This window comes from Schistocerca cancellata, chromosome 9 (assembly GCF_023864275.1).
Source record: "Schistocerca cancellata isolate TAMUIC-IGC-003103 chromosome 9, iqSchCanc2.1, whole genome shotgun sequence".
Lineage (NCBI taxonomy): Eukaryota > Metazoa > Arthropoda > Insecta > Orthoptera > Acrididae > Schistocerca > Schistocerca cancellata.
The window spans coordinates 394,105,350-394,118,218 of NC_064634.1; the positions used below are offsets into that span (position 1 = coordinate 394,105,350).

At 41.4% G+C, this 12,869-nt stretch overlaps 1 protein-coding gene across 3 annotated transcripts in view; it reads left to right on the top strand.

Moving 5' to 3' along the window:
• The window catches only part of LOC126100828 (uncharacterized), a 100,332-nt gene that overhangs the window by 40,897 nt on the left and 46,566 nt on the right, over positions 1-12,869 (top strand). Inside the window, exon 3 of one of the 3 annotated variants that reach the window (XM_049911482.1) lies at positions 796-1,236. The exons of the other annotated variants lie outside the window; for them this stretch is intronic. Within the exon in view, the coding sequence (XP_049767439.1) occupies positions 796-1,124 (329 nt within the window). The 3' untranslated portion in view covers positions 1,125-1,236. Of the gene's footprint in view, positions 1-795; positions 1,237-12,869 lie in introns of those variants that run through there. 3 annotated transcript variants of the gene reach the window in all.

Below are 12,869 nucleotides of genomic sequence, written 5' to 3' on the forward strand. Positions count from 1 at the left end.
TGGCTGAACGACTGTGCTTGTAGTAGAACGTATAGTTCGCGGTGAGAAAGATTGTAATTTACTCTTCCATTTCGTTTCAATGCATGATATTATTACTGTGAAAGTCAAATATTTTCTTAGAAAGAATAAATGAGGAATTCCCTGAGTATATACTTGGCATAACGTTCCAAATAGGCTCATGTTGTATAGTGCAACATGTAGCAACTGTTTTAGGATTTCTGTGACTCTAGGGAAAGTATAAAAAAGCATATTAAAAACCATGCAGACAGTAAGACTATGTATAACATCAGAGAAACAGCATACATCAGTCGTCAGCAGGCACAGCGTCAATTTCGGAAAGGTGGATGGGACTGTTATATCAGGGTATGAAGATGAAGAACGAAATTTGAAATCTATAGCGTCTTTCCGTTTTTCTGTTTTAACTAGTTCCAGATTTATGTCAGGATACCAGCTGCAGAATGTATCTTTGTTGTAATGGTAATGCCAGCATTACAAGGGAAATAAAAAATGGATTAACATAACGCAGAGATATGCTGCAAATACTACTTACAATAAAGCGTCATTTCGTTTTAATATGAGTGCAATACCAGTTAGAAGTCATGTAATTTAACGTTTCCAATTCATTTATATTTCCTTTGCATACGAAACAGAGTAAAATTATTTATTGAATAATTTCTAATACTAGATTATTATTTCGCATTATACTAAAGACACCTAACTAATGTATGGATATTTATGCCTCCCGTACTGTTGTCTCATTACCCTGTTGGTAATAGTGTGTCTTTTTACTTGCAGGGGCAGCCTACAACCCATACTATTCTGGCGTGACTGGACGCTACTCCGCCCTGGGCTACACAGGGGCCTATCCCTATGCGGCAGCCTACAACCCCTTGACTGATGTCTACCCCTACACAGCTAAAACCTACCCCTACACAGCCAAAACATACCCCTACACAGCTGGAACATATCCCTACGCTGCTGGTACCTACCCCTACACTGCAGCTGCCCACCCCTACACCGCTGCTGGCGCCTACCCCTACACGGCAGGGATAAGCGGTTACCCGTATACTGCCGGGGCTTACCCACATGCTGCTGCCGCTGGAGTTCTCCCCTATGCTGGATAAGGAAGATGAACTGTTCTGCAAATTCATTCTGACAATGTTCTAGTGCCTTCTGTGTTACTAATATTGTATAATACTGGCTTTAATACTTCAGTAGTCAAATAAAAATAACTGTGGAGATTTTCAATTTCAGATTTATTTATTACACACTCATCATTTCCCACTCAGGTCCTGATCCACGCTACACTCAATAAGTTTCATCTATCTTAGTTTTACACTGTTGTGGATAAGCAGCTTATACTGCGTCGGCAACAGCTTTAATATTTAGAAATAAGACACACATATATTATGGATCTTATTTTGCATAGAATATCATGCAGCTACTCGATGGGGGACCCCCTTCACAGCGAAGGTCGTTTATGTATTCCTTTGATACGGAGCTCGTCTCGGAGATGGCAAGTGTTTCGCCAACAAGGTAACGAAAGATGCTCCCTTATCACCAGATCTTGTGCCAGTGACCGGCAACAATACCAGATACCTCCTGAGTGTCTCATAAAGTGTGACGACGCAACACTGTTGATGTTACGTCCCTCATATTAGGACGTTTAGCTTGGCTGACCTCTTGGTAGTATTTCAGAGAAATGAGCTATATGTCGGGGCCAGGTTCAAGTTCTCTCCTCTCCCATTATCGTACAACTGAAACATGACGTACACCACATCTACAAGGCGTGTTTTTTAAGTAAGGTCCGTTTGAACATGAGTACACAGCGACAGGTTATTTCAGAAAACTAATTATTTTTTCCGAAAGTACATACTTCACTCCATTTTTCGACATAGTAGCCAAGTTTGTTGAAACACGTATCATACCTCTCAACCAATTTTAAAATACCCTCTTAATAAAAACTTGCCACCTGTTCTGATACCCAAAAGTTCACTGCCGTTTGCACGTCGTCGTCATCATTGTAACGGTTGCCACTGAGGTGTTGTTTGACGTAGAGGAACAGATGGTAATCGCTCGGTGCAAGATCAGGACTGTAGGGTATGTGGTCTAAAACTTTCCGGACAAAACTGTCCAATAACTATCGGGTCTGAACAGCAATGTGTAGGGTCTTGCATTGTCATGGAGGAGGACAATTCCCTGTGTCAACATGCCACGTCTTTTGTTTTGAATCGCTCTGCGTAGCTTTCTCAGGGTTTGGCAGTATGTTTCTGCATTGATAGTGATTACTCATTGCATGAAGTCGACCAACAAAGCACCATGCCTAACCCGAAACACCGACGACATGATTTTGCACTGGGACAGAGTCTGTTTGGCCTTCATCTTTACAGGCGAGTGTGTGTGTCTCCATTCCATGCTCTGTTGCTTCGATTTGGGCGTGATATGCGAAACCCATGTTTCGCCTCCAGTTGCGATCTGACTCAAGAAGCCGTCACTTACTTCGTGATAACAGACAAGAACTTCATCGCACACTCAAATCTTTGGTTTTTGTGGTCCTCTGTTAGGAGTTTCGGGACCCAACGGGAGTACAGTTTCCTAAAATTTAGGAGTTCAGAAACAATCTTGTAAAGCACAGATCTCGACACGTCAGGAAATTCGTTTGAGAGACCTGTTATTGTGAAGCGCCTGTTCTCACGAATCCTCGATTCAGAGGAAGCCACCAAATCATCTGTAATCAAAGAAGGGCGACCAGAGCTGTCCTCATCATGGGCGTTGTGGCGGCCATCTTTGAATTCTCGTACCCACTTACGCACTTTGGTTTCACTCATATCAGTATCACCGTACACTTCGCATATCTGTCGCTGAATTTCTGCAGCAGACAGGTTCCTTGTGACAAAAACTATTAGTGTCTACAACAAAATGGACCTTACTTAAAAAACTCGCCTTGTATATCCAAACAGTGACTTACACTCAACAGATACATTTAAAAAACAGCTCTCACATATCGCAAGAATAAAGGCAACTATATGTGAAACAAGAAATCGCTTTCCAATTAAACAACATCTCAGCTTCTACAGGCAACAATGACAAAAATGATCAAATGTGTGTGAAATCATATGGGACTCAACTGCTAAGGCCATCAGTCCCTAAGCTTACACAATACTTAACCTAAATTATCCTAAGGACAAACACACACACCCATGTCCGAGGGAGGACTCGAACCTCCACCGGGACCAGCCGTACAGTCCATGACTGCAGCGCCGTAGACCGCTCTGCTAAATCCCGCGGGGTGCAACAATGCCATGCGACTCCTTAGCCATACCCTGTTCACTGTGTCATTTCCAGTGGCAATACACTCGCAGTATCGAGGTTTTTACTTGCAGCCTGTTGGTATAGAACCTTTCATGCTAGATAACGACGTAAATATTATTACATTTAGTTGCGAAACTCTCTGTGCGGTACGAAGGTTCTGTCATGCTAACTCTTCTGTATGACTGAATTACTTATGATGTCCAGCGATAATCTGGATTTAAGCTTACTAAAGATTAAGCTACCGCGGTTTCTCTGAGAAACGGTGAACGGATCATGCCGTCTGAATGTCGAATAATTAGATGCAGAACGTCTTGTTGTATATCACGTCACAAAAAATGTATAGAAAAGTTAAGACGCAGAGTCTCCATTTATCGGTCGCAGGAAACTGTAACACGAGTTTCAGCAAGTCCATAAGCTGGCAGTGGCACAGAAGGTGGCAAGACTGCGAATGCTCAACGACAAACGTTTTGCTATAAATGATAGGGCTATGCAACACTACACCCACAATTCAGGTAGCAACACTGACTATACGATCAGACGACATCTCTTGAAGAAAAAATGTGGTTCCCTAGATGTGCAAGATACGATAGAAGGAGCAGGATAGTAGCGTGCAGAAGCGGTGTTCGACTTGAACCAAAATGCGGTTATCGCTGTTTTTCTTATCTCCAATCCTTCATTGCCTACTGTGAAACTGTAACGATAGTAGTAAGTCTAATAAGCCAATACGTAAAACAAAAACTTACATGAAGAGAAGGAGTACGGCGAACATGAAACACAATGAAGTGTGGGGAAATATACAGAGTGCCTTTGGGGATTACATGCTAGCAGTGTTCAATGTGTACCGCCAGATAGGGTATCACGTGATGATGGAATTGTAAGTGCCGACATGAACGATGACCTTTGTAAAAAAAAAAAAATTATCCTACGTTGTGTTAAGCTAGAGCATATTCAAAGGCGTGTTGAAAAGTAATGCCTCCGAATTTTTTATATGAAAAGTTTTAAATATTTTTAAATAAAACAACCGTTATTCACACTGTACATCGTTATTCTTCATGTCTACATATTTGTACCGAGCGGGGTGGCGCAGTGGTTAGCACACTGGTCTCGCATTCGTAGGGACGACGGCTCAGTCCCGCGTCTGACCATACTGATTTAGGTTTTCCGTGATTTCCCTAAATCGTTTCACGCAAATGCTGGGTTGGTTCCTTTGAAAGGGCACGGCCGATTTCCTTCCCCCTCCTTCCTAATCCGAGCTTGTGCTCCGTCTCTGATGGCCTCGCTGTGACGGTACCATCTCCTTCTCCTTCTTCTTCTTCTACATATTTGTTTCTCAACATTGTGACTCTTGCGACGAACACTTTTCTCCCTACAAGAGACCAGATGCCGCCACTGTAAAACATATTCTTTACGGATGGGCAACTCGGAACTGTATGGAGGACCATCAATGACAGTGAACCCAAGCGCCGGATGGTTACATTGCTACAAATGTCGCAGTGCTCTTGTGTGGTCAGGCATTGTCATGCTGAAAGGGAGGGTGTTTCAGGTGTGGACGAACTCATCGACTTCGTAACTTGATTGCAGCACGCTGTTCTCACGCTCCGAGATAGTTACGTTACACACTGCCGCGTTAAACGCTACAGTTCTGAGATCTCCAGTGACAGATGGCTGCAAATATGTAGACACGTAGATGAAACCTGGTAGTCAAGGAAGGCAGGATTCGGTTACGATTGTGGACGGGGGTGTAATCAGGTACTATTGGTTGCCTTTTAAAGTTGCACACAATTTATTTTAAACCAGTAATTCCAGATCAACAATAAATAAAAAATACCACACGTTATTAATGAAGGACTAAACAACTGTGTAAATAATAGTGTCCTCAGTGAGTTATAATTTAGCAAGTCACCATTAAATACAGATACAGCAGATAATGTTTTAAAAGCAAGCCACTGTGACCTGGGCAGAAGGCCTTACACACCAGGAATGGCAGTAAACTAAGACTTGTTTAAAACTTGCTACAACCTTCAAATTACAGGCATTGAAATATTAAAGGCAAGTCACCACAAAAACAGCAGAAGGCATCAGACGCCAGGAATGGCAGTAAATAAGGTTTTAAAGGCTTACTGCGTAAATACAAATACCAAATTAGAATTTTAAGGCAAGCGACCACAAACACGGCTGAAGACCTTACACGCCAGGAACGGCAAAAATATAAAAAAATTAGTAACCTGCTGTAAACCAGCAAATACAATAGCAAAGGTTAATTTAAAAAAACAAGGAAGAGTGATGGGGAGGAGTACATGGTCAGAGGAAGGGGAGATGGTAGATATGGCAAGGGAGATGGGATGGATAGAGACTGAGATGGGCAGACTGAGGCAGGAGGACGGCGACATGGAGAAGGGGAGGAGGAAGTGTGTTCACTGTATGTGTCGAATGGATACGTGGGTGAAGCCGCGGGGAGAAGTCTAGTTAACTAATAAAGACCGCTATGAGTTGTAGAACTTCCGCTACTTGCCAGAGGCAAATGCAAACAATGCCTTTATTTTCATTAAAACAGTAAGGACACAAGCGAAACAAGAGATGACAGTTCTGAAAAAAACTACAGAAAATGGATATTTATTGGTATTATCAACATACTGTTCGCAGAGCATTTTGACGTCTTTTCTTTGAAGAAAGAAATGCAGGTTCGTTCGTAAACAAAATAATTATCAGGTTCATACGCCGAGGTAAAATAAACAGTATGAACAAATAACAGACTCGACGACTGCCTGGAACCTGCAAGAAGCTACAGCACTACTGACGTTAGTTACCATAAAACCAATTTATTGAGCGTGGCACATGAATACTCTTCCTTTCTCTCTTTAGGAAGAAATAACTAAGATTCATCTGAAAGCTTGTGCGTCAAGTGACTCAGTGGGGCAAACGAAAATAGCCGGCCGTAACTCGTCTGGCACCTAACTTATCCCAGCAACACTGCCGTTAACACCAAATGCCGAAACGTATAGACGCCAGGCATCTGTTCGACGATGTACAAGGTCAAGAGTGTCTGGACCACTGTACCTTAACCGTAAGGAGTAACATTTGCAGTAGATTCACGGATTACTGTGAAAAAAAAATCCACAATATTGCTGAAAATTTGCTTCACTGTATAACTACAGAACATTACTAAGTACTTTAGCTCTGGTGTACTCAAATGGGAAAAAAGGGGACACTGCGTCCGTATATTTGAAGTTACGTCGTTACTATGAAGTAGTTAATGACCTTGGTACACATTGTACATAGAAAATCAAATAACAATCAGAGGCGTAAAAGACTTAAAAACAACGCAATAGGATTATTTGATTTCAACCAGTGATACGCGAGGGTACAATTGCAGCGTGCGATTATAAAATTTAAGTTTGTCTATAATGATAACTAAAAATCTTCTTTAAAGCTATTTTTTTCTTACCATTCAAGGTTCTATATGTGTTGTAGTGGTTGTTATGGGCCATTTTAAATTGTGACACAACTGTAACTTGTGTTTGGTCATTTTTCTTTCGTTTTCCAACGTGTTATGGCACTCCAGGCTTCAGTGTATTAAGCAGACCTAGGCAATTCACTGAGCTGCAAAGAAATTGACTTTAGCCGCATTTACAGGTCATCTCATGTCACACTGGAACCGAAAGACGATTTGAAGATTGTTATTAACTAACCCGTAAAAATGTAATTTCAGGGAGATACCTAATATTGGTGCTAGCAACGGAAACAAATATTGGTAATTAAAGATAATATTATTTAGATTCTGGAAGCAACGATAATAAGTTCTTCATTCGCAGTTGGAATTAATTAACGAAACAAATTACTTCAAATACAGAAATATTGGATATCAGTCTTTGGTATGAGTTTCAATATATAATGCACAATCATTGATGAAAATTAGTTTATATAAGGCTTTTTAATCTGGACTTTCAGCAGGAACCGTGTTAGTCAGATAATTATGAAACGGACCTCTTTACAGGATTCCGCATCTAAGTCGTCGATAAGATCGCTTTGTTGTCCGACTGTTAAGACTGCTTTTCTCAGGAACGGAGAGATGTATCAAGTTGAAATTTTTATGTCAGACACTAAGAGCTACGGTTCCTGAGCGGTGTAAATAATTTAAGCTTCCGTGTCACATATTCTGTTATTCACAAAGTGACACAGCAAAATCTATGGGTGAACTGTTTCTGTATGTGTCGACCCTGGTGGCCAAACGGATACCCAGGGACGAAAGGCAATGTCCTCACTCAGCTCAGAGACCACGCGATTTATTATTTGTTTAGAGAGGTGATGTCATAGATTTCTGGAACTATTTAAACGATCGTCATTGTGCTATTGTGAACAATCCTAAGTACAGCCGATACTTTTCGAACGTCTTGCGGAGCATCATCAACGATCCGGCCCGCAGCTGGATCATTCATGGGAAATGAATTTGACACATCCACATGCAGAAGATTGAACAGATAGCGATACCTACACGACAATGCGAAAAGGCATGCCATGGAGATGGACGGCGGTGTCCGTGGATAACGAGGCCGTATGTTCATGTTCCAGAAGTGCTCCCTTGCGTTTCGTTTCTTTCTTTTTCATTTTGTCACGCACTTAGTACGTAACCCTTTTTCTTTTAAAATCTTGGAGTCAGAGGCACGTCATGGGAAAGACATTTTATGTTTTGTCAAAAAATAAATGAGTATTCTTTTGTGGCCAGGTAACCCTTCCATTTCCTCCTCTCTGGTGACGGAGACATTGTGGCCAGGGCATCGTTTATTGACCCTCACCCACTTCGCCTCTGGGACCGTTCCATTTCGAAAAAAAATTTCCAGGTTTTTGATCGTTAGTGAGATTTCGTGTAACATCTGCTTATAGCGTCGTACCTTGCTCACTACCGGAACTGAGGGCTTTATCTATTTAAAACAATAATAGTACACGGTAAAATCCAAAGCAAGTCACAAACTTACGTCTGATACTGTTGTATGTATTAGCAAATTTGTACGAGTTTCCTGTAAACGTACAAAGTAAATATAATACTAACCAATAGTGTAACATCAATAATACTCCAAGCTCGTCGTCGAAAGAGTCTCTGGAAAGTCAGTGCTTCATTTGGTGAGCAAGATTATGAGAGAGTTCTGAAATCTTTCTGTAGTAAGATTCCTACCATTGTTTGGTGTAATAAATTTATGGTACCCTCTCAGAAAGCAGCATCGCATTAATTACTGCACGTCATTGTTTAGAATGCAGAGTTGATATAGAGAAATACGGAGATGTATCTAACAAGGCGTCCTCAAACCTTGCTACGCACCGTTTCGGACGAAATTTAGTGTACTAGCCGGCAATCTCTCGATAGTAATTCATGTGGCATGTTTTAGGACACTAAGCTTCCGTTTCTGAAAGAAAAAGGATCAAGGTCAAAAGGTATGGCGCTGGAGTCGTTCTGACTAGATGGAACCGCTAGCATACAGTAAAAAAACGGTTCAAATGGCTCTGAGCACTATGGGACTTAACATCTGAGGTCATCAGTCCCCTAGAACTTAGAACTACTTAAACCTAACTAACCTAAGGACATCACACACATCCATGCTCGAGGCAGGATTCGAACCTGCGACCGTAGCAGTCGCGCGGTTCCGGACTGAAGCGCCTAGAACCGCTCGGCCACCTCGACCGGCAGCATACAGTAAAATTAGAAATTTCTATTCATACGTGTGAGACCCACAGTCTAAGTGCTTCTGAGAAATCGAAGGACTGATTCTTTCCATTCATTTAACAGAAATTTGAGGAGGGAAGTTCCATCTCTCTCGCCATGTTGTTAAGTGCCGTAATACAGCAGTTGAATTTCGCACACATGGCTTTGAAACAAGTCCTTTGCAGAATTTTGTACATTGTGGCAGCAATTACAGCTGTTGCGAAATTTGTATGTTGTTATTTCAAATAAGATAAATTTCAGTGTGAGTAAGAGGGAAAATGTGATCAGTGTGCAAACCTACAAACTGTAATGACTCGTTTTTAATCTTTAGGGTAGTTAATATTTTTAGATTTTGTTTTCTGCTCACGAAATGCATCATAAACTTTGAGGGAAATTAAAGACGTAAAAACCTCCTGAAAACTGCCGAGAGCTGCTACGCATGCAGTGTGGCCAAGTGGTCTCCTTTGTTGGCCTATCTATTGCGGGTCGCGAGTTCAAATGTGACCACCAGCAATTATTTGTTATTTAGCATCTATCATTCCCGAAAGTTCTTGAAATATGTTATGTATGTGTCTAAATATTCTGGAATGTTCGATGTTTGTCTAAATATCATCTTTCCCGAATATTCAGTGCATGTATAAACGTAAGGATCAGTTAAATGAAGACCAGGCAAATCGGAAAAAAGTAAGTAAACTCCATATTATTTCAAAGTACTCCCCATAATCGTTCAGACATTTATGCTACTGTGAGGCCAGACAGTCAATACCTCAATGAAAAAATGTGTGCGGTAGGCTACGGAACCATGACTGTACGCAGGTATACATCTCTTCGTCCGATTCAAATCAACGGCCACGAATATCATTTCCAGGGCTCCCAAAAAATGGAATGAGGAGGGTTCGGGACTGTATGGAAGATGTGTAAATCCTTTCCAGAGAGACTTCTGCAGCGAACTCGAAAAAACATTGGCAACATGTCGGCGAGCCTCAAAGAAAGACATTCGTGACCCTCGATTTGATTCGAATCAATAGGTGCGTGCCTGAATCACGGATTCGCAGGCAACAGTAAACATTTTTCTAGTTGGTCGTCTTCTCTCACAGTGGGTTGAATGTGTTAACAGTTATGATGATTAAGTGTCAAAAAATGAACAGTTTATTTCCTTTTTTCCGTGTATCTCGCTTTAATTTGGCTGCCCTTATAGCTACATTCTCCGGCCAAGACGCCTTCTCCGTACTGCACGCATTATATTGTTTCAAGCAAATGTTTAGCTTATTGGCAAACGATACGTCGTGTATGCCTTGTGTAAATCCGATGCTCATAATTGTCTGTTACATGCTATTGTTCACCGACTTCTGTACTTCTTCCTTCATGTTGGGTGTAACTGTCAGATTTCCGTTTTTTAACGGGCCTCAGTCGCTCGAATTACAGTAGTTTCGAAGTTACCAAAGAGGCACACAAATGGAAGTGTTATTTTCCATTTCCAACCATTTTTATTTGATGTGAGCCTGCAAAAACACTTTGAATATTAACCTCAAAAGTTCTGAGAAATTTTTTGAAAAGTAATAGTGTATTTTCTCTGTCTTTCAATGATACTACATAATTTATTAAGTAATACACTTATCATCGAACGCATATAATATTCGAATTTCTTCGGACGAATGTAGATTGATTTTAGTAATCAAGTAATGAAGTGCAGCTATTCACAGAGGTCCAGAGAGGCTGTAATTATTGTATGGTAGCGAAACTAGGTAGATATTCCAATCTCGTCGACGTCTCCGGTGCTCACACTGAACAAATTGTGTAATCGGGGGTTAATAATAACATCAATGTTATGCCTTTCTCACTCGTCTGATCTTTCCTACCCATCCCCCGTTCATAATCCATTACATATGTGAACATATCTATATGTCTTTCTAGCATTTACAGCGCCATATTTGCGTCCGGTGGCCAAAATTAGAACTATTTTTCCTAGCGTAAATGGGTTCCTCAGTAACACATTAGAATATCTACCACGTTTCGCTGCCATACGATAATTACAATCCACACTGACCCTCTGTGAGTAGCTGCATTTCAATTGTAACGACAATGTTGCTGTGGAGTACGACAATCCCCAGAAGAGCATGCCTAATCATCTGTCACCTCTTCTTATGATACCTGGTTCTCTGATTTACTTATAATATTCTACTGTTCTTAAAAACATAGTCATCTGTCTGTTTCTCAGGTAGCGTAATATGCGGTTCCTGCCATTAAGTAGCGCGTAATGACTGGCAACGAGTAATCAGGCCTGAATGGTACATTCCGCGTTCGCCCACATTATGGATTCTTTCCTCACTGGATTGTAAGACCAGCTTCAGCTGTTAGAATTCTACACATTATGACAATCTCCTGACAGTTGATTAGGGTAGCGAGTATTATACTCTAATGTTTTATGTTTTTTATGATATACTCTCTAACTTCCACAACCACAAGAATCACCTCATTTTTTGGTATATGGAACGAAAATTGAATCTAATCTGATCTAATCTACTGATGACGACATAATGGAATATTGTACAATACCTCAAAGATCATTAGACAGAAAGACTTCAAACAATTAAAAGTACTGCTCACAGTAGGGAAACAGCGGGCAGTGTTTTCCGCAAGACAGCGGAAACAACGCAGACCTTGTGCGACGTATCTGTCAATTTCTTGTCTCGAGTAAATTTTATTTATTTTTGAGTGTTAAAGCTGGGGAACGGTGTAATTTTCAGCATTGGTTTGTACTTCTAAGCGTGACAAGCAATGTAATACTAGTAATACTATTTAAGTAGTCTAATGAAGATGCAGTTGTAATAGTGAAATTCCACTCACTCAAGCCTGAATCTGTTAGCGCCATGTGCAATGGCACAAGGGTAAATGGGCGATACTAAAGTCGGGTGGTATGGGTCATGTAAGCGACCTTTTTCTTTCTTTTGCTTTTAGGGTACGACATCAAGGTTGATTAAAAAGTATGGTGATGAGGGTCGAAGGGAGGGGTCTGGGACTAAAGTGAAGCAAGTGATTTCAAATGTTTTAGAAAACAAAATCATAGAAAGTGCTCTTGATTGTCTATGTATGTATGTATTAAACTTGGGACCTAGAAAGTACGGAGAGGCTTCGTCCCGCCGTAGCCCTCAGTGGTTCACAACCCCACAACAGGCCACAGCAGTCTACCCACCCCACCGCCGCCCAACACCGAACCCAGGGTTATTGTGCAGTTCGGCTCCCAGTGGACCCCCCCCCCCTCCCCCGTGAACGTCTCATACCAGACGAGTGTAACCCCAAATTTTTGCGTCGTAGAATAATTATCGTGTGCATGTACATGGAAACGGTGTTTATGCGGCAATCGCAGAGACAGTGTAACTGAGGCGAAATAAGGGAACCAAGACCGTATTCGCCGAGGTAGATGGAAAACCGCCTTAGAAACCAACCACAGGCTGGCTGGCACACGGGACCTCGACAGTAATCCTCCAGGCGGATTCTTGTCGGGGACCGGCACGCCTTCCCGCTCGGGAAGCAGAGCGTTAGACCGCGCGGCTAGCCGGGCGGGCTCTCTTGATGTTAGTTTTAATGTTCCTAGAAGTACATTGAAAAAGAGATTAAAAGCATTGTAGGGACTCAGAAGACATCTGCGACATCTCGGGTGGATCTTTTCTAGCCAACATTTGAAGAAAGTTACGAAGAAATGCTTTTAGCAGACATGAGAGATTTAGATTTCAGGTTAATGTCGTTAGATAAGATTGAGTTCAAAAAACTGGATTAAGTTATGGCGGAAAATTAAACAGCCAAAGAAACTGCCAGATCATGATTTCTATCAAAACTTTATGAAGGATCACCTAGAAATTTC